The 21,687-nt window shown below is 42.1% G+C and overlaps 2 protein-coding genes across 16 annotated transcripts in view; both read left to right on the top strand.

Moving 5' to 3' along the window:
* The window catches only part of LOC309625955 (uncharacterized protein), a 180,246-nt gene that overhangs the window by 6,729 nt on the left and 151,830 nt on the right, over nucleotides 1–21,687 (top strand). For 12 of the 14 annotated variants that reach the window (XR_014242809.1, XR_014242810.1, XR_014242811.1 and 9 more), the window contains exons 5-6: nucleotides 1,278–7,905; nucleotides 10,132–10,277. Coding sequence is in view for 1 of the 14 variants with exons in the window: in XM_082386127.1 (XP_082242253.1) it covers nucleotides 1,278–1,298 (21 nt within the window). In the remaining 13 variants the exon portion in view is untranslated. Of the gene's footprint in view, nucleotides 1–1,277; nucleotides 7,906–10,131; nucleotides 10,278–21,687 lie in introns of those variants that run through there. The other 2 variants (XR_014242821.1, XM_082386127.1) reach the window with 2 other exon arrangements.
* On the top strand, nucleotides 7,853–8,681 carry LOC309625952 (malignant T-cell-amplified sequence 1-like). Of its 2 annotated transcripts, none has more exons than XM_082386125.1 (2): nucleotides 7,853–8,180; nucleotides 8,280–8,681. In XM_082386125.1, the coding sequence occupies exons 1-2, from the start codon at nucleotides 7,992–7,994 to the stop codon at nucleotides 8,535–8,537; spliced, it is 447 nt and encodes a 148-aa protein (XP_082242251.1). In that variant the 5' UTR covers nucleotides 7,853–7,991; the 3' UTR covers nucleotides 8,538–8,681. The 2 variants fall into 2 exon arrangements, with proteins under 2 accessions (XP_082242251.1, XP_082242250.1); XM_082386124.1 differs by having other exon boundaries at nucleotides 8,277–8,681.

Below are 21,687 nucleotides of genomic sequence, written 5' to 3'. Positions count from 1 at the left end.
CTGCTACACCTCTGGAAAGTCAATTGACTATACGTGTATAGATTTATTTCTTGACTTTTAATTTTATTCCATCGACCTGTTTGTGTTAATCTTTCAAAGCACTGCTGAAAATGTTTACTGGTTCTAACAGGTTATTTTTTGCTGTTTGTTTTTATTCCTTAGGATTTTCTATGTAGAAGCTCAACAGAGATACTTTTCCCTTCCTTTCCAATTTTGGTGTCTTATTTGTCTTACGTAATTGCTCTGACCTAACTTCCATTACCATGTTGAAGTGATGGGAGCAGGCATTCTTTCTTTCTTCTGATCTCAGGGAGAAAACTTTAGGTCTTTCATCAATGAGTATTACGGTAGGTTTGAGTTTTTCATAAATAATCCTTGTCATGTTGAGAAAGTCATCTTCTATTTTATTGAGCTCTCTTATCATGAAAGGATCTTGTATTTTGTCACATGCTTTCTTTGCATCAATTGAAATGATCATGTAGTTTTATTCCTTCATTCTACTGATATGGAGTATTATGTTGATAGTTTTAACCATCTTGAACAATGCTTTCATTCCTTGAATAAACTGCATTTATCATGATGTATATTCCTTTCAATATACTGCTTAATTCTGTTTGCTAGTATTTTGTTAAGGATTTTTGCATTTCTATTCATAATGGATTTTGGCCTGTAGTTTCCTTTCTTGTGAGGTCTTTGTCTTTGGTATCAGGGTAGATTGCAGGCATCACAGATTGTTTCTTCCTCGTGTATATATATATATTTTTTGGTAGTATCTGAGAATGATTGGCATCATATCTTCTTATATATTTGGGATAGTTCACCAGGGAAGTGATCTGATTCCCTGCTTTTCTTGGTTGAGAACTTTCTGATAACTGACTCAATCTTGTTACTCAGGATCACCCCCTCTTTAGAGTTTCCATTTCTTCTTGAGTCAGTTTTGGTAGTTTGCCAGCTTCTAGTAATTTGTCCATTTCCTCAAGCTTAACCAATTTCTTAGCCTACAGTTTTTCCTAGTGCTCTCTTACAATCCTTTTTCTTTATGCAGAGTCATTAGTAATGTCCCACTGTCATTTCTGTTTCTGTTATTTGAGTCTTCTCTCTTTTTAAAGTCAATCTAGCTAAACATTTGCCAATTTTGTAAATCTTCTCAAGAAGGAACTTGAATTCATTGTTTTTCTCAAGTGTTCATCTCTTCTGTATTCCATTTATCTTGCTCTAATCCTTATTATTTCCTTCCTCCTGCTAATTCTAGGTTTACTTTCCTCTTCTTTTTCTAGGTCACCAAGGTCATCTTCTAACCAGCTTGGCACTGGCAGGCACTGAGCTGTGCTCCTCAGGGTCTGGGTGGTCAGACAGGTAAGTACTTGCAGCCTGTAGCAGACTGAGCTACCTGGGCATTTTCTGCCCCACTACCAGCCCAAGCTACTCTCAGATTCCACTTTTACCCTGAAATTCTCTTGCTGTTGAGAATATATATGGTGTCGTATACGAGAAATGAGTAGTCTATAGGCTGACTTACCTCCATAGACCACTCACAGCCTTGGACGCCTTCTGTTCTCTGGGATCCAAAGACCAGCTCAGTTTTGCCAAGGAGCACTGCCATGGGTGTGGAGGCGTGTGTGCCCACCACCATCACTGTCCTCGAGGACTTCCCTCGTGTCTCCCTGGGGGTGGGTCACTGCCACCTGTGCCCACAGGCACCCCAGAGCACCACTCCTGCATGGCTCTGACCACTGCAAAGCCAGCCGTCCATTCAGCTACAAGGGCCCCATCAAAGAGCCAGGACCAACAGCAACTCCAAGTCCACAGGACCCCAGGACCCCAAGTCCTGTGAACATTACAGACGCAGCCCTCCCTCAGCAGAGAGTTCAGTGAGCACTCTGGCAGCTCCTTTGGCTCCGAAGTGAAGGGGATCAACATGAGCTTTGTCTTCGAGTCCTCCGATGGCCAAGAAAAGAAGCTGAGCACCCGCCTCTTCTCCCTGACAGCACTTCTGCAGCCCCTCTCAGTGCTCCCCAATCTGTACCCACAAAAGGAACCAGGAAGCCCCCAAAGCTGCACCCTGGCATGTGACGCCCTGCAGAGTCCAGGGCTACTGCTGCCCTTGCCATCCCCCACTGTTCTGGGAGTCGCCCTCCTCAAAGTCCCCCCAAATCCACAGCATTAGCTCAGCTTCCAGCAGCATCTGCTTTTCAGTGTGGTTGCCTGTGACTGTCCCACACAGCCAGCAGCCCTGTGTCTCGGGTCTGCGGGCACAGCTCCAGCAGGCAGGCGATGCTGCTCCATGCCCGTCAGCCTGGAGGAGGACAACATGCACAAGAGCACCCTGGTCATCTGAACGGGTGGGGCGTGGTCCCCGCGCTCAGACCTCTCTGGGCATAGACCTCTCCTGAACAGGTGCCCTTCAAGCAGCACAGCCAGACCCAGGGGGGGCACGCCAGCGCTCTGCTGCACCTGAGGACACAGAGGCGGTCTCCTTAGCCCTGGGTGGCTCCTGGGGATCCATGCTCATTAAGCTCGCTCCAGGTCTAAGATGCTCTGGTCGGACCACCTGGATTGTGTCTCCTGCCCACCCCCAACCTGCAGTGGCCCCTGACTCCTTGCTTGGCGCTCAGAGCCCTATGTGTTCGTTTCCAGAGGACCTCCCCAGGGTGCACCATCACCCTCCCTCCCTCCAGCCTCCCTAGAGCCTTCTTCACCCATGGACCCCACCGCCCTTGCCTCCTCACAGCCCCAGCCTGCAGTGCCCCTCCCTATACTCCCCCATCCACAGTGGACTCACCTCCAAGCCTGGGCTCAGGGGCCACATCTTGGGCTCCTGGGCACAGCATGGCCTTTGGGGTCAGATTGACCTGGGGCCAGTCACAGCCCCGTGACAGGCAATCTTCGTGGTGACTTCTCAGAGTCTCAGTTTGGCTGGGCTTGGTCACTTAGAGCTGAGTGACCCTGAGCACCCATGCCATGGCTCATCTATAAATTTGGGTGAGCTCACTGAGTGCCCAGGAGGGGCTCCCTAATAACAGGAATTACCCCCAACACTCACTCGGCCCTCCCTGTGGGGCCACCTCCTCTGGGGGCTCCCTCCAGCCGCTGCTACACCAGCCAGGGCCGCGGCCAGGGCCAGGCTGTACCCGGTGCGTGTCCCGGGGTCCTGCCAGAGAAGGCAGGGAGAGGCGGGTGTGGAGGAGGAGGGGCGGGGGTGGCCTGACCTTCTCCTGCCCAGGCCCGTGTCTACGCTACTTCTAGGCCCCCTGACCCAGCCGTGCACCGCGCTGGCCTCGGGGAGGAGTCTCGGGACCAGGACAGCAGGTTGTGTATGGGGGGTATTGTGTGACTTTCATGTTCCTAGGTCTCCGGCCAGCCTGACTGGAGTAGGGTGGCCCGGGGGTCCCAGGGGTCATGGGGTCGCAGAGCAGCAGACGTTGGGGCTGTGCGATAACGGCCGGGCTGGGAGCCATTGGTGCCCTGAGCTCACGCGCTCAGTGCACCATCGGCTGATGCTGATGTTGGGTCTCGTGCCCGCGCTGCCCGGGGTCTGCATGTGCGCCGGGAGGTGGACTTGGACGCTAGGCCAGCGGCCCCGCGCTGAGTCCGCATGTGGGAGGGAGGCCCCTGCACCCCTGAGCGCATCCTGCTCCACCCACCCGGGGGCCTGGGGGCCAGGAGCCCAGGCCGTGTCCACACCGAGTGGGGCTCCCACAGTTCCGTGTCCATCCCCTCCTGGGACAATCGGGGGAATCTGAGAGCAGGAGAGTCAGGGACTGGCCCAGGGCCCGAGAGGTGGGCCCAGTCCAGAGGAGAAGGGAGGGTTCAGTACCCCGAGGCCAGGGTTTGCTTTGGGAATGAGAGCCCCTAGGATCCTGAGGGACCCCCTGCGCACCTCTCCCACGTGGGGCCCTTTCCTCTGTGCATCCCCACTTGGGCACAGGTGTGGCGCATGCGCGACCTCATGTTTTCTCCCCATCCATCTACTATGCTTGGTATGCAGAGTACATTTTTGTAGTACAGTATATGAGAAACTTAGCAGTGTTACCTGTGGAATGGAGCAATGAGGTAGATGACATAATTTAAAACATTCTGGATGTTGTGAGATTATTTTTATAATACACATAGCTTTTTTAATTTTCAAAAATAGTTTATACATTGAAGAAATGTGAGAAAAGGCACTTTTAATGTTTCTTTCAACAGGCAAAAAATGTAGGGCTAATTTTTTGTTTTAAAAGACGTCATTTTAGAAGTAATTATTTTATTGCTGATTGTCTATAGTTGCAGAGAAAAATTCACAAATTGTAAATTAAGTAGATTACTATTTAGAATGTGCTTCACCTGAGCTTGGGAAATATTTTGTGACTCTGTAGAGATGGGTTTGTTTATTTCGGAAATATAACTGAGGAAAAACAACTGTATGATAAAAAATAGTTACCTTTTAATTGAGAATAGTTACGTATTAGTTACCTATTAGTATTCCTTCTAATACAGAACTTCAATCTTGTTGAACGGTATGAGGACTTCGTTTGGTTCTCCTGCCCTCTAGTGGTCATTTATCAAAATGCAGAGAAGCTTGTATTAGGTGAACCCCCTGAAATTATACAACCCAGGTGTGGGGATCAGGTTGGGAATTTTGGAGATTAGAGGAACCTGAGAAATTTTCTGACTTGATTTCCTCATCTTTGCAACATAAACACCATGTGTCGATTACATATTCCCTTGAGATTACTGATATAAAATTCAATTCTGGCATCTCTTGACTATTTGACTTAGTAAATTATCCAAAGCTACCGTTATTTTCTGTAATTTTTTTACATATATGGTATAATCATAGATCTTATCGCTATTGCATAAAGGTTGTTTTGCAAGTAAATAAACACTTTAAAATGTACTTACACTGTTTCCTACTATTAGGTAAGTCCATTATATACTGTATTTTTTATTCCTCATAACTACCCCATACACTTTGTGAAGTACACGCTATAATATTCTGATTTCATGAAGAAATAAAGTGATACTGAGGGGGGCTGATAAGACTGAGGAAGTGGTACACCCCGGGCCTGAAAGACTGAATTTTGTGCCATGACTTTCTTTCTTCTAAAAATCCATATAATTAATTTTGAATTGGTTTAAAATTATTTAACCAGAATAAGTTGGTCATGTTTTAACATATTAGTATGTTTAAAGCAACATTTGTGTATCACATTCTTTAATATGCTAATGTATGCCAGCCTCAAAGACCTAGGTTCTTCTATAAAGTTTAAGAACCAGGCCCCATGATTTTAGAGAAGGTGAGTTTTTAGAAAGTCTAAAAAGAGGTTTTCCATTTTAACTGAAGAATTTAGAAGCAAAAACTAGAGCTTCGTGTCCCTTTTCATGGTAGATAGCAAAGAGATGCTTGTGGGCTAAGAAAGTGCACCCTGGGGAAGAGTTACATGGTATGGAATTAAGAGTATGATTTCAGATAAGAAGGATAATTAACTTCAAAAAGATTTTTCATTGCTATGGAACTCCAGACTAAAAATTTTTAAGTCCTTTGCTTAAAATAGCTTCACTACAAAGTCTTTTGGGCATGCCTCTGATAGCCAGGTCTAGGTCAGATCATTTCTGATTAAGCCATTTGGCATCTAGACACGTCACCCTGGTCATTGTAGCCAGTAATGACCTTCCCTCCCCTGAATTTCTACATCTCGTTTATGCTGCTCATACATATGACTTCACAGATCGGAACAATGGGACAATCCTTAAGAACAAAAGAAAGACAACCATCCTATAAGAAGAGTTAAGCCCATAAAATCCACATATAATGAATTAGGTTAGCGGCTTATAAAATAACCAGAGATGCATCTGGATGTGTGTGACTTCACAGGATCAAAGTGACTCGAGTGAAATTTTAGGGAAGCAGAACAGATTAAGCTATAAATAGGAAAGTGCAAATGTGGGGCCAGTTGTACTGTGTCCTGTGTGAAGAGTGTTTAAAATATTTATGTAACTGTTTTGATGTTAATTTAATAATAATAGCTATGTCAAATATTTAAAACCCATTTGTTATAAGTATCAATTCAAGCAATTCTCACCCCCACCCCCAGGAGATGGGTATTCTTGTTAACCACACATTCATGATGAATAAACTGAGGCACAGATGAAGTTAAGTAACTTCCAGGATTTCAATCTAGTAACTGATGGAGCAGGAGTCATTTCTGGGCTCTAGGGTCAGCACACATAAATACCCCATTATACTGCCTCATTTAAGATGGTCTACCCCTGTGATGGTTCATTTATGTGTCAACTTGACTGGTCCACGGGGTGCACAGATATTTGATCAAATATTATTCTGGGTGTTTCTGGATGAGATTAACATTTTAATTGTAGAGTAAAGCAGATTGTTTTCCCTAATGTGGACAGGGCTTATCCAATCAGTTTGGAAGCCTGAATAAAACAAAAAGGTTGACTCTCCCCTGAAAAGGCCATCCTCCTGCTGGATGGCCTTTGAGCTGGGACGATGGTCTTCATCTACCTTCAGACTTGGACTCAGACTGGAATTTATACCATCTTGGTCCTCAGGCCTTTAGATTCAAACTGAATTACACCATCGGCTCTCCTGAGTGTCTGGCTTGTTGACTGTTGATTTTGGAACTCCTCAGCCTCCATAATCGTGTGAGCCAATTCCTTATAATAATGATTATATATGTATACATATAAAACACACATATATAAAACCCTCATGTGCTATAAGCTCCCCAAAATGAGGAAATGTATGTTATTTTTCCACTATACATTCAGCACCTGTTACAATTCTGCTGCAGTGCAGGCTTCCCAAATTAAGCATGTGTTATTGGAGAGAAGTGCCCACAGAGCAAGGATTTGCTCTTATTCTCTTCACAAAGCACTGTCTGGGAAACAAAGGGACCAAAACTTGGGGGAGAGGAAGCATTCTTTCATTTATTCATCAGTCACTTACTGTGTATGTAGTATGAAACAGATCTATCTTGTGCTGGGTGAAAAAATACAGAGATAAAATATACAATTACTGCCCTCACGGGCCTCACACTTCTTTGGATGACAAGTAAAACCTAAGCGGATAAAATCCTAATTAACAGGGTGACTTCCACATTAATCTGAAATGGGTATGGACCTAATAACGCAGCTTCAAAATGTATAAATCCAAAGCTGATAGAACTGAAAAGGGAAAGAGCTCCACAACCATGGAGATTTCAATATGCTGCTCAGTAACGGACAGAATGAGCACACAGAAAATCAGTAAGAATAGAGAAGCGCTGCACCCAAACAAAGCAGAAGGCCCATTATTTTCAGAAGCACCGTTACATTCACCAAAAGAGACCGTATGCCGGCCCATAAAACGAGTTTGGGTGTGTTTAAAAGGACTGAAATCGTACAACATCCGCATTCCTCCTGGCCGTAAAGCCTCTTCTCCGGGTGCAAGTGGAGAGAACTGGGAAGGTGACAGGCAGCGACTGTTTGCAAGTATTCGGAGCTGCGCTAAACCAGCGAGAGATTGTGAGAGCATGAGAGATTGTGGAGGAGGAATAACGCACAGGACTCGACTCCTTGCCGTGACGGTGCGGAACAGGTGGTCTTATCGTTCAGGATTCGTCCCCCGGTTTCTGGCGTGGGTAATTGGACGGATGGTGATCCATTTCCCAATTAAAAAAAATGGAAGACAGGCCCCCTCCATTCTTCTCTTCCTGCAACAAAAATGATTGCTCCACCACCCTTCCTTCTCAAGTCCCGCCCTTTTACATGCCCGCCCCGGAGAGTAATCGGAAGACCAAATACTGCCGCAAAGAGCGACGCCACGTTCCAAGGAGCGGAAGTAGATTTCCCGGAAAGCCGTAAAGCGCGCCCCTCTTCCGGTTAACAACAGCCGTACCGACCGTCCTCGCTGGCCGTCCTCCGGTAAGCGCCTCCGCCGGTCTCTCTGTAATTCAATTTTCTCTTCCATTCCGGGCACTTCCTTGTCGTCGCCCTCTTCACCTTGGATCATGTTCAAGAAATTTGATGAAAAAGAAAATGTGTCCAACTGCATCCAGTTGAAAACTTCCGTTATTAAGGGTATTAAGAACCAGTTGATAGAGCAATTTCCTGGTATCGATCCGTGGCTGAATCAAATCATGCCTAAGAAGGATCCGGTCAAAATAGTGCGATGCCACGAACACATAGAAATCCTCACGGTAAACGGGGAGTTACTATTTTTTAGACAAAGAGAAGGGCCTTTTTATCCAACGCTAAGGCTGCTTCACAAATACCCTTTCATCCTGCCCCGCCAGCAGGTTGATAAAGGAGCCATCAAGTTTGTGCTCAGTGGAGCCAATATCATGTGTCCGGGCCTGACCTCTCCCGGAGCTAAGCTCTACCCCGCCGCTGTGGACACGGTGGTCGCAATCATGGCAGAAGGAAAACAGCACGCCCTGTGTGTGGGAGTCATGAAGATGTCTGCAGAGGAAATCGAGAAAGTCAACAAAGGAATCGGGATCGAAAATATCCATTATTTAAATGACGGGCTGTGGCACATGAAGACGTATAAATGAGCCTCAGAAGAAATGCGCCTGGGCTAAACATGGACCTCGTGCAGTATCTGCTTGTGTGTGACGGCATGAAGACGGCACCTCTGTGGTTAGCAATTCAACAGATGCTAAAAACCGGAAATAGACGAAGTAAAGCTTTGGAACGAATCCATATGTCTGTGCATGTGTCATTGTGTGTGTGTCTGTGTGAGTGTGTATGCCTGTGGATATGTGAGGGTGTGTGTGTGTGTTTGTGTGTGTTTACAGGGGAGTGATTAGATTTGCTGTCTTGTCTGTTTAAGCAGATATCAGTTCAAACAGGTAAATTATCTTTTAGAAAAATAGATTTCAAAGTCAAGAGTGTGCAGTTGCTAGGTGGACCCAAGTTGGGAGAAGAAAATGACTGGAGAGAGACCCTGAACAACTCTATTCATATGACCGTTTAAGGGATGAGTACTAGAAACAGAAAATCCGGTAAAAAGTACACAGCGGTCATTATTGGTTGTCCACCCAACAAAGTAGCCCCCTCCCTCCTTGGTGGCATAGCTCTGTCCATCCCTTTTCTACACGAGTCTGGAAAATGCTGATTAGTCAAGGCCTATCACGGTGGTCTATTTCCCTATGAGATGGATTCATTTGTAGGTGGGCGTGGGGCCTAAGGCCAAGGAGGATCTTCTGTTTAGGAACCCATGGGAAAATGAGGGTCCTTCCTCCCATGGTTTTGAGTCATTTATAGGTGGGACCACTAAAAGAAAGATGCATGGGGAGAAACTCCCTACTTTGGATGGACATTGGCATATGATTTTGCTCTTGCCAAACACACACACACACACCCTTGATTAGCATAAAGTCTGAACATGGTAAAGCTGAAAATAGAAAAGAGTGCCCTTGGTGATCTATGAACCAATGATTAATCAACTATGCAGATTCCATATATTGGGACCTCTTAAGGGGTGTGACTAAGTTCTGTGAAATAATAAAATTTTCTTATAGATTACTTCATTTGTACTTGAGTTTTCTGAAATTTAAAGCTAAAGAGAACTCAGTTTTTATAGAGTGGCATCATAGACACCCAACTGAAAAATATCTTAAACAGGGATAAAATAGGTCAGCTGAAAGTTCATTAGTGACTTTCACATGAGCAGTTTCAGTGAAATTCACATGAAAGCAAGATAAATTGCAGTAGATCTGGGGGTGAATGGGGAGTGAGAAGGTTAAGGTGTGGGAGTTTACACTTCATGTTATTATTTACAGAATTTTGGGAATTAAAAGGTGGGTGAAAGGAAGGTCATAGTTAAGATAGTCTGTTTTGGAGTTTATATTATTTTGCTGTTGTTATTTTAATTGTTTTTATTTTTTTTTTTCTTGTGGCATGTTTGTTAGTGGGGTATCTGAGTATATTTATATGCTGAGGGGAAAGATTCACTAAGAGAGGGATACTTGATGGGGATTTAATCAGTGGAATAGGAAATCAGAAAGGAATGGCTCCAAAAGCAGGGGTAGAGGATGGCCTTCTATCCTCAGAAATCTGCACATTTTGATTATTGCCTTTCACCATAAGGTTGTCATGTAACAGCTCTTAAATACTCCTCTTCAAAACACTGTTTTTTCCTTAAAGGCTTAGGGCTTTTGCCCCTATTAATTCTCCGCCCAAATCAGCATCATTAAGTCTGGTCAGTGGTGGATACCTGTGGAGGGTCTCTGAACGTCTCATGATAATCTGGAGCACCCAGGCCTCTGACGAACACTGATGGAGACAATCAAGTAAGCAACCTTTCAGTTCTTCTTTTACCATATTCTAACTATCTCCACCAAAAATTGAACAAGGACCTTCTGGATCTACTCTAAGCCTTCTTTCAGGTCTCTTCTATTCCTTCTCTTATTCCATCCTGGTTCACTTGGTTCTATTGGATGGTGTTGTAGTCCTACTGAACAACTCAGAATGGACAGCCTGTATACAAACTGGGAAGCGGATGGAGATAAAGAGTTCTATGAACTTCCTGGAATTTCATACAAAATCTGGTGTGTATGTGCATAGATAACTGTATTTGGTAGAGCCTTCTCTACATTGATCATGTGTTTAAGGTGACCTGTGAGCCAAAAGGGTATTATGAACAATTAAAGTAGAAGAGCATCCCCATCTACTTCTTCTTGGCTAATGCCAGTGCATAGTTCAATGATAGGATGCTGGAAAATGAAATACAAATTACAGTCATATCTTACCTCAAGAATCTACCCACTCCAGTGCTATGTAACCCAGAATAGTTCAACAAACATTCTTGGGTACTTACCGTAAGGCAGACACTGGGCTAGGAGTAAGGGTCAGAAAGAGAAATATACTTAGGAGCTTGGTCTTGTTAGGAAGGCAAACTTAGATAATTTCACTTTCGTATATTCATGTATGTATATAATCTACATACAGTGAATATCTGAATTACCTATTACAACATAGCATGAATGAATGAGGGAAAGCTGTCTCTCCCTAGAGAATCAAAGAGGGTTTCTGAATGACAGGTTGTGTGAGTGGGGACATAAAAGATGATTCAGAATATTGGGAATTCCCTGGTGGTCCAGTGGTTGGGACTCTGTGCTTTCACTGCTGAGGGCCAGGGTTCAGTCCCTGGTCAGGGAACTAAGATCCCACAAGCCAAGTGGCATGGCCAAAAAAAAAAAAAAAAAAATCTTCATAATGAATATGGTGAAAAATTACAGTAAAAGATACAGGGCAAGCAATGCACTAGATTCACAGAAATACAAGCAGTTTGGCTTTTGTAGGCCATGATTTTCCTGGAAAAGGTGAGAGGAGATGAAGCTGGAGGCCTATGGTAGAGACCCATTTTTAATATGCTAAAGAATTTATATACTTGAGGGACTTCCCTGGTGGTCCAGAGGTAAAGAATCCACCTTCCAATACAGGGAACGCGGGTTCGATCCCTGGTCAGGGAACTAAGATCCCACACGTCGCAGGGCAACTAAGCCCGCATGCCACAACTGCTGAGCTGAGGCACCTCCATGAGAGAGCCCACATGCCGCAAACTACAGAGTCCATGTGCTCTGGAGCCCACACGCCACAACTAGAGAGAGGAAAAAAAAAAAAACCTGCACGCCACAACTAGAGAGAAGCCCACGTGCTGCAACAAAAGATCCTGCATGCTGCAACTAAGACCCAGCGCAGCCAAATAAATAAATAAATATTAAAAAATGTATATACTTGACAATTTAAATCGGTCTTTTAAAGGCTGCTAAAAAAGAATGAGACATGAACAATATATTTTGGATAGATGATAATGGTGAGGATGGGTTCTAGTGGGGATAAGACTAGAGGAAATAACTAATACTGCAGCATTGTAGGTATTTCAGGCAAAAGATAATGGCACTGATTAAAAGGATTTGAACTATTCTAAAAATGTTTGTGGAGGAAATTTTCCTAAGACATTAAGGGAACCACCAGCTCACTTAAGAAGAAATGGGTAACTACAGTAGTACTATATCTATTAAAGTACATAATTAAATTTGTAGTTAAAATTCTACAAACAAGGAAAACTCCAGACCCAGAAAGTTTCACTAGTGAAATCTACCAAACATTTCAGGAAGAAATAATTTAAAAATTTATAGAATTTCTTCTAAAGTAAAGAGGTTTGGGGAATACTTTCCAACTCATTTTATGAGGCCAGCAGTACCGAAAAATCCAAACCAAATACATGGCAAAACCCCCCACAAAACTATAGACCGATATCCATCTGAATATAAACACAAATACTGTTTAAAAAATGAGCAAACTGAGCCCAGCAATATGTAAAAATGGCAAAACGGATTTATTCTGGAAATGGAAGCTTGGTTTAATATTTAGAAATCAATGTAATATGCCATATTAATAGATTAAAGAAGGAAAAGCATAAGGTATTCCCACTAGATGCAGAAAAAAACATTTGACATAGTTCATTATTAATTCATTCACTGAAAGAAATCTTCCTCAACCTGATAAAGTAGGTCTATAAATACCTACAGCTCACATATATTTATTGGTGAAAGACTGAATGCTGTCTTCCTAAAATCAGGAACAGGACAGAAATGTCCCCTATAACTCCTTCTATCAGTCATTTTAGGTAGTGATTCAGTAAAGGAAGACCAAAGAAATAAAAGGCATACAGCCTGCAAGTAAAAAACAAAACTGTCTCTACTCACAGACAACTTAGTTGTCTAAGTAGAAAATCCAAAGGAATGTACAAAATAAGCCATTAGAACAGATACATGAGGTTAGCAAATCAATATTTAAAAATCAGTTGCATGTCTATATGCCAGCAATGAACAATTGTTGAAATTTAAAAATAGACCATTTTCAGTAGCACAGAAAAACTTGAAATCCTTAATCAAACAGTATGTGCATGATCTGTATGCCAAAACCACAAAACACTTATGAATGAAACACTGATTAAAGGGCACTTTCATAAACACAGAGGTTTGATCTGTTCAGGAACAGGAAAGTGATAATGTCAATTCTCCCCAAATTAATATAGAGATTTAATACAATTTGAGTCAAAATCACACAGGTTTTTCATAAGAATTGGCAAACTATTTCTAAATTTTTGTTGTTGTTGCTGTTAAATTTATTTATTTATTTATTTATTTCTGGCTACCTTGGGCCTTCTTTGCTGCACGTGGGCTTTCTCTAGTTGTGGTGAGCGGGGGCTACTCTTTGTTTGCGGTGCGCGGGCTTCTCATTGCGGTGGCTTCTCTTGTTGCAGAGCACGGGCTCTAGGCGTGCGGGCTTCAGTAGTTGTGACTTGCGGGCTCCAGAGCTCAGGCTCAGTAGTTGTGGCGCACAGGCTTAGTTGCTCCGTGGCATGTGGGATCTTCCCGGACCAGGGCTTGAACCTGTGTCCCCTGCATTGGCAGGCGGATTCTTAACCACTGCACCACCAGGGAAGTCCCTATTTCTAAAATTTTAATGGCACTTCAAAGGGACAGAATAGTCCAAGCCATTGTGAAAAGGGAGAACAAAGTTGGAGGGCTCACACTTACAGACGCCAAATCTTCCTATAAAGCTGCCGTAGACAGTATGGTCTTAGCAAAAGGACAGACTCATGAATCAAGGGAGCTGAGAAGAGTCCCCAGATGGACCTGCTAAATATTGTCAATTGATTTTCTACAAAGTTGCAAAGGTAATTCCATGGAGCAAGAATAGTCTTCTCAACAAATGGTGCTGGGGGCATCCATATGCAAAAATATTGAACTTTGGCCCTTACTTTACAATGTAAATAAAAATTAACTCAAAATGCATTGTAGACCTAAATGTTAAAACGTATCAAATTTCTAGAAGTAAACATAGGAGAAAAACTATGAGTTTAAAAAAAAAAAACAAAAACTATGAGTTTAACAAAGATTTCTTAGATGTAACACCAAAAACACTACCCTTTTAAAAAAATTTAATTAATTTATTTATGGCTATGTTGGGTCTTCGTTGCTGCAGGTGGGCTTTCTCTAGTTGCAGCGAGCGGGGGCTACTCTTTGTTTACGGTGCACGGGCTTCTCATTGCAGTGGCTTCTCTTTTTGTGGAGCACGGGCTCTAGGCACGCAGGCTTCAGTAGTTGTGGCTCGTGTGCTCTAGGGCGCAGGCTCAATAGTTGTGGTGCATGGGCTTAGTTGCTCCGCCACATGTGGGATCTTCCCGGACCAGGGCTCGAACCTGCGTCCCCTGCACTGACAGGCAGATTCTTATCCACTACACCACCAGGGAAGACCCCAAAACACTACCCTTAAATGAAGAAATAGAAATAACTGAAATTAAGAACTTCTAAGTTTTTAAAGACACTGTTAAGACACGGAAAAGACAAACCGTATACTAAAAGAAACTATTATCAAAACATATATTTAATAAGTCATTAGCATCCAAAATACATATTTTCAAAATTCAGTGATGAAAAAGCAAGAAAAAAACAGGCAAAATGTTTGACAGACACTTCACTAAATAAGATATGTATGAATAGCAAATAAGCACATGAAAAGATGCTCAACATCTTTAATAATTAGAGAAATTAAAATTAAACCACAGTGAGATACACTACATACAAACAACAACAACAGAAAAGGCTGGCCATGTAAGTGTTGGCAGAAATGCTGAGCAAATGGAACTCTCATCCATTGCTGCTGGGAATGCAAGTGGTGTAGCCAGCTGTGGAAAGGAAATGTTTATAGTGGCTGTATTTGTAATCCCCCCAAACTTGAAACACAGTAAAGGAACATTCCTACCAAAGGGACATTCCTACCATTGCCATATACTTATCCACTCTCAATCTTTATTTTAATAGGAATCTTTTAACAGCAAACATATTACAAATAATGACCAATAAGGATGTTGAATATTACAAACTGAGGTTTTCAGATTATGAGGATTAATGATAGTGAACATATTGGCACATTTTTTCATCTCTATGCACTTTCTCATTCTTTTGAGAAAGGTCAAGGTCTATGTTAAATCAAGGTCAAGGTCTATGTTAAATCAAGGTCAAGGTCTATGTTAAATCAAAGGTCAAGGTCTATGTTAATCCTGGGACCTCAGTCCTTCAGTTCATCCTCACGTGATAAACTCCAGGAAAACTTTAAAACACTTACAAAGAGCATGATTGCAATTCTTGCGTGCTCTTTCAGCAGAGCTAAATTCAGGGTATAAATATTTTCTTTAAAAATTCAGTTGGCTCAACATATTTTCAAAGGAGGAAATTCTGAGGCTTTGAAAAGCACATCTGTGTTACAGAGAAAACATTTTCTAAGCAGGAAAAGTCTTTCTGACTCTGCAAAACAACATTTTCAATTGCATGTTTTGGGGTTATCTCTGTCCGAAGACTTTTTTCTTCTGTCCGAATGTTGTAGAAAGGTGCACAAGCAAGTCATGGTTATGTCAGAAGCTTAGCCAAACAATCGTGAAAACCAAATATGATATCAATTGGTTTTCTTTGGGCAAAATAATGCTTTTTAAAGTAAGCCCTGCATTTCCGGTCTGTTGAGGATTTGAGCTGACTATGACCATTCCTTTCAAAACCATGAAGTGAGCAGCCCCTCCAAGGGCTCCTTATATACATACCGACTATTGGTCATTATGTCTCTGTTCTTTTGAGGTCAAATGACAGTTTATTTTTAAAAATTTGTATTTATATCTCAGTAAAAATCTATAAAAATGTAAAAGAATGAAAACATGGGTGCATGTAGAGGGCATTAGGCTAAGAAGGACACGTTCTTAAAACCATTGCAGATTCTCAGGCCAAAGAGAGCTGTGATTTGTCGTCCTGTTTATCGGTTATGCTGTTTTTTTCCTTTCTTATTAACCTTCCAAGTTGTACTAGATGACATTCGAGAAGTTGCACTAAGGTTTTGAGTATCACTCTCTTAATTACAGGTAGAGCACCACTTCGATGAACGTGGTTTAAAAGTGAGCCCTTAACCAAGCAATGCCCTCATTCTGGTGATGCACCAAAGAGGCTTAGGTTTATTGCTTTTGTTAAAATTCAGTTTAATGTACTATTACTCTCAATTAAAGGATGCTGTTTTGCACTACCTATTTGTAGATGAACGCAGGAGAAATTCCCTGAGCTGTGGATACTTCCCCACAGGATTAGGTGGTGACTAACTCTCCATAGCTGCTCATACCCTTTACCCCATCCTTCTTTTCCTGCTGCCCCTTTCCCCAAACCTACACAGCCCTTCCTCTTCAGCCTCCCCCTCTCCCCATATACCCTTTAAAATATTCATAATTTATGAGAACAATCATCTGAGATAGGATTATAACCTCCTTTTTTGGAGCTGACAATTTGAGGCACACAGAGAGGCAAGGCTAATTACCCAAAGTCACAGAGCCCGTGAATGATGGAGATGGGCTTGGGTCTCAGACATCTGACTCCAGAATCTGGGTGCTCTTCTATAGAAGACACCAGAGAATTTCCCCACCTGATTCAACATGCTGTTTGACTTGTTACCTCACCCTCAGGGACATGCAAGAATTTCTGTTGGTTTCCTCTTACTGAAAAAAAAGTCACAGAGTCTTAGTTTTCATCTCTAAAAGCTAACCATCCCACTTCACTCTAGCCAACCTGTTTTATTCACTCTCTCACAGACTTTTTGTGGACATTTTGGAGTCCAGCTTAGGTTCAAATTATTCTTTTATCTTGAGTTTTCTATTCCCTCTTGGCCTAACTATTATATACATTATCACTTTTCTTCAGAACTTTATGAAGGCTTGCATTTCCTCTATTAGATTCTCCTTTATTATTCCCCTCACCAAAAGTCAAATCTTCTGAGATCTTAAGAGAACATAATGTCTGTATATCTCATTTTGCCATTTTATCACGTTGGCCTCAAGGAATCATATAAAAGTTACATGGATTGTCATCTACTAGCAAAACCACAGTGCTGGTTATGTTAGAGCTGCAAAGCAGTGTGAAACAGGGTTTTTGCACTCAGTGAACTTATATATATATGAAGGCAAGATATAAAGGTGAATTTTTAAAAATACTTTTTAAAAACCAAAACTAGGAATAAGACAAGATGATACCAAAGTAGCTGGCACTACACAGACGTTCTTTGTGCAGACAATATCAATATATGCGTGAAGAGGAGGGAGAGGTAACTAGTGTCCCGGCCAGTCCAGGAAGATTTATGGAGGAGACAGATGAAGCCGTAAACATGTAACAGAAGAAAAATGTAGTGGAAGTGGAGTGTAAGAATGGAAAAGGTGGATTGAAGCCACATAGAGAGTGCTTTGAGTTCTCAGTCAGTGCATTCACCTGAAGGTAACAGGTCACCTGGGCTTTTGAGCCCAGCAATGGAATGTTGATTTTGAAAGTGTCTTGCAAGAGAAACTATAGACGTGGGAAAGTCTGCGTGCTGTAAGTATGGAGGGTTGAGACCCTGAGCGCAGGAAGTGAGAGAGAGAGAAAGGTGGAAAAGTCATATCTGTGGGTTACATACCCGTTGTTGTTGTGTGTGTGTGTGAGAGTGTGTGTGTGCACATGATTTAGCAGGAGCAAGCTGTTTGAGAATTGAACAGGCCAACTCTACATGGATTTTGCCCTACAGAATCCTCAAATAATTAGCAGTTCAATGGAGACAATGAAGTCTGTTGTCTGACACCCTGTAGCCTGGCAAGAATGGCTCCGTGATTGACAGTCCCCACTCTCACCTGCTGGGCTGGAGTTACTTGGTGTTGCCTTAGTGTCTGAACTGTGTCTTTTTACCCCATCCTGTACTAAACATCAGAAAGAACACCATCCATGTGATTAGGGAACATCTGTTTGTTCTTTTTCCGTTTTAACAGCAATGAGAACTACAAAAGCCTAGATCTTTTTAGCACTAGGAACAGGGATGATTTAAAATATGGATGGTGGAATTCAGGTATGATAAAATTAGTGCAGAAATCTAGCTATAAATAAACACCAAAGAAGAGTAAAATACAATGTGCAGGATTTTTCACATCAAACTCTAGTTCAGGAATAGATTATGCATATGTTCATGTATTTAAATACCTGAAAATTAAGAAATATGTGGCACACAATATGCACAAACTCTAAAGTATGAAATTTATAGTAGAATAGCTTTGTAGTATATTTTATTCCCTTAGAATATTTTAAGATTTTAATGTAATAATGAATTAAACTATTAACAATAAAAACAATTTTATGAAGCACATTTGTCAATTTTAATACACAATCCAATAATCAGTAATAATGGAGAAACCCTCAATACTTCTTATAGCTTTAAAAAATCATAGCCTTTCCTTTTAGACTTACAGCCAGAACTCTGAATAAGAATTAGTTATTTTTAATATTAGAAAATACAGTTTTAATTAAGGACTGGGAGTTTACACAGGAAATGACCCCTTCCCCGCTCTCCCACCCCTCCACCATGCTACACACATTAAGTCTTTTCATTTAAAACAAATATTTTGAGCAAGGTAATCATACTAGTGCATACAAGACAAACTGCCTCTTTTTGGGGGGAGGGGGTAGAATTGGGAGTGAAAATGTAATAAACAGATGTAGATAATTAGTTGGAAGAAATAATAGAAAGCCTTATGCTGTTAATGAAATTTCCAAAATTCATCTGAAACCATTGACTTAATTTATGTATTCATTTATTCTTACATTAATTCATGTAACAACTACTAATTAACACCCACCATAAAATGGAAATTAAAATACTTAGGCAAGCCTTTTTGGCTGCAATTAACAAAGCCCCATTGCCCTAGTAGAAGCAAAACATTGCCGGCCATCTTAAAGATTTGGGGCATCTCCAGGAAGGCACAGGGTTGGGAATGGGGTTGGTTCTCACGGGGGTGTGCCTGCAGACCCGTTACGACTCAAGGTGGGGGGGGGGGTCTCATCTCTGTCTCTTTCTTTCTGCTTTGTTCTGTTCCTTCCTTGCAAACCAATTGCTCTGATTTTGGTGTACATGAGTCAGAATTGCCCAGACTGTGCTCCTGAGTTGGCCACCTGTGGACACTGATTAGTGTCTGAAATCCAAATCCAAGTTCCAGGAAGAATGTGTACCCTTGGCGTTGCTTTGCTCTCATCACCCCTTGGCTCATCAATTACTGCAGCAGCCTCCTGCCCTCCCTACTCTGGTCTTTTATTTTTCCCAAACAGTCTTCCCTGCTGCGTTCAGATGGATCCTTCTGAAATTCAAATCTGGTCATGCCTCACACCTAGCTTTTAGTCTTAAAAGGCTGCATATTACTCTCTGGTTAAAATAGGGATGCCTTAAATGGAGTGCGAGACCCTTCCTGATTCAGCCTCTGGGAATTCTTAGGTCTCCTCTCTCACCAGCTTCACTAATTCTAGCCCTCTCTGCTACAGAAACCCTGAATTTGTAGTTTTTCTAAGGCACCATGCTGTCCCCTGCCTTTGGGTTTTAACTTCTCTGTTCTGTCTGAAGAACTTCTCTATTCTGCCTACCCTCTGCCTTCGCGTGGCTAACTGTTACTCCTCCTTCTGTGTTAATTGCTTGTTGCATCCGGCAGACTTTCCTGATCCCAAGTCTGAGCCACAGCCCCACATGCCCCCTCGCACCAGGTACCACTGCTGCTGCAGCCCTGGGCATCTGTACAGTTGTCTGCTCGTGTGTCTGTACAATTTGTGAAAACTTGTTTCCACCTATTATATACTGTATTAGCAATAAATACTGATTAAATAGGGAAATAATCAAATCAGTGGAATCCATAATCAAATAATAGGATTTCCAGATGGGAAGGAGACAAGGATTTTAACTGCCCCACCCCCTCACTAAGTGAACTAACTGCCACAGAATGCTGTTGTTTAAGGAAAATATACTGATGATTTAACTCAGAAGAAAACTGGTTGGTAAGTAATCGGAAACAGGAGGGGTTAACTTGAATGTGCTGGATGTTTGAAAAATACAATGTCTAATCCTGGTTCTTCCTGAACTTGTGTGAAATTAGTCAAATTCCTTACTAACATTAAAGGGTTGGTATAAAATTTAAATAAAACAATACAAGTATTTAGAAGCTGTAGAAGTATCTCCCCAAAGAGTACAAAGTCTAAAATACCTTTATAAATATATATCTATATAAATCAATAAAATATGAGTAACTTGGGGGTTGACGTTCAAGTAATACCTAAGGTATTAGCTCTTTTCTTGGAGTTCCTGTGTTCAAATAGCCACATGCTTGTTCCAGGTGGTTGCCCTCAATACGTGCTTCCCTGTTCCTCTTCTGCATTTGGAATCAAATGAGAGAAAGACAAACCAAAAGGTAGATGGAGATTGAAATATTCACAACCACAGAAGCAAATTCTGTGGGCAATTGCTGCTATTTGGCCCTGCCAGAATGATGCCCAGGACTTTATTTACCTAAAGGGCAAATAGCTTAATTGTGTGGCAACGTTCTTACTAATACTATGACAAACCCACAATGCTTAGTGTCAAAAACTGTGGGAATTAAGGCTTTGAAACCTCCTAGTCTCTATGATCAAGGCCAAGTCATACATCCTTGTTTGAAACTTGATTTCATTATCTGTAAATGGAAATAAATATACAAGCCCCCCACCCCCTTATATTTGTTTTGTAGACCACATTGATAATGTGGGAATTTAGTCCATGTATTTTTTTTTTTTTTTAAAGATTGATTGATTGATTGATTGCTATGTTGGGTCTTCGTTTCTGTGCTAGGGCTTTCTCTAGCTGCGGCAAGTGGGGGCCACTCTTCATCGTGATGCGCGGGCCTCTCACTATCGTGGCCTCTCTTGTTGCGGAGCACAGGCTCCAGACGCGCAGGCTCAGCAGTTATGGTTCACGGGCCCAGTTGCTCCACGGCATGTGGGATCTTCCCAGACCAGGGCTCGAACCCGTGTCCCCTGCATTGGCAGGCAGATTCTCAACCACTGCACCACCAGGGAAGCCCCCTAGTCCATGTATTTTTAAATGGTGTAGACATTTTATTAATTAAGCATTAAAACAGCAATAATGCGTTGTAATATCCCTGACATGAGATTGGGTAACTCAAGAGACTAAGTCCTGGCTGTAGGGCAGTTCGTGCACCAGCCCTCTGTATACTTCGGTGATAAGTGTATCGTTCCAGAATTTGTACCTTGAATACATTTCTGTGCATTTGCTTATTTTTCTTCAATATTTTAGTTATCCGTGCATTTGACTATCTTTCTTTAACTCATCGTTTTATCGTATCGTATAAAGAGAATTCATTTGGGTTCACTTCAGGTTTTTTCAAAATGTGACCTAAATATAATCCAAGTAGATTCCATGTGTCCAAGCCTGAGTTACCTGGAGAACAGTAGTGCAGCTGAGAGAAGTACAGTGTTCTGTGGGCTGGTGTGTGCGGGAGAGGTTTTGTGTGCTCTTTTGTAGATTTGCTGGGTTGAGGGGATAGTGAGACAGCCACATTATATACAACAGTCACCTGCAGATTAGTGTGTGAATTTGAAGATAGATGTTAAAAATTAAGATGTAGTTTTGAGTGTCCTCAATGAACACTTATTATTTCTCTCTTTTTAAAGGAATAGGTTTCCAAAGCCTACGTACTGTGACAATCTATTGTTTGGGCCTCCTTACTCTCTCCTTCCCCCTTTCTTAATACAAAACCTAGATTTTTGTTTCAGTATTTCTGCAACCTTCAAAATTAGTTTGTTCCAGGAGCAACTAGATGGCCCTGCA

This window comes from Balaenoptera borealis (genome assembly GCF_965194805.1).
Source record: "Balaenoptera borealis genome assembly, chromosome: 3".
In the NCBI taxonomy this organism is placed as follows: domain Eukaryota; kingdom Metazoa; phylum Chordata; class Mammalia; order Artiodactyla; family Balaenopteridae; genus Balaenoptera; species Balaenoptera borealis.
Note: the sequence above shows the minus strand (reverse complement) of the source record. Positions and strands in the feature narration are given on the sequence as shown.

What these genes read in the sequence shown, in the direction of transcription:
- LOC309625952 (XM_082386124.1), top strand. Translation starts at nt 7,992, where the DNA reads ATGTTCAAGAAATTTGATGAAAAAGAAAATGTGTCCAACTGCATCCAG. An exon ending in AACACATAGAAATCCTCACG is followed by an intron (nt 8,181 to 8,276) that starts GTAAACGGGGAG and finishes CTGCCCCGCCAG; the next exon opens with CAGGTTGATAAAGGAGCCAT.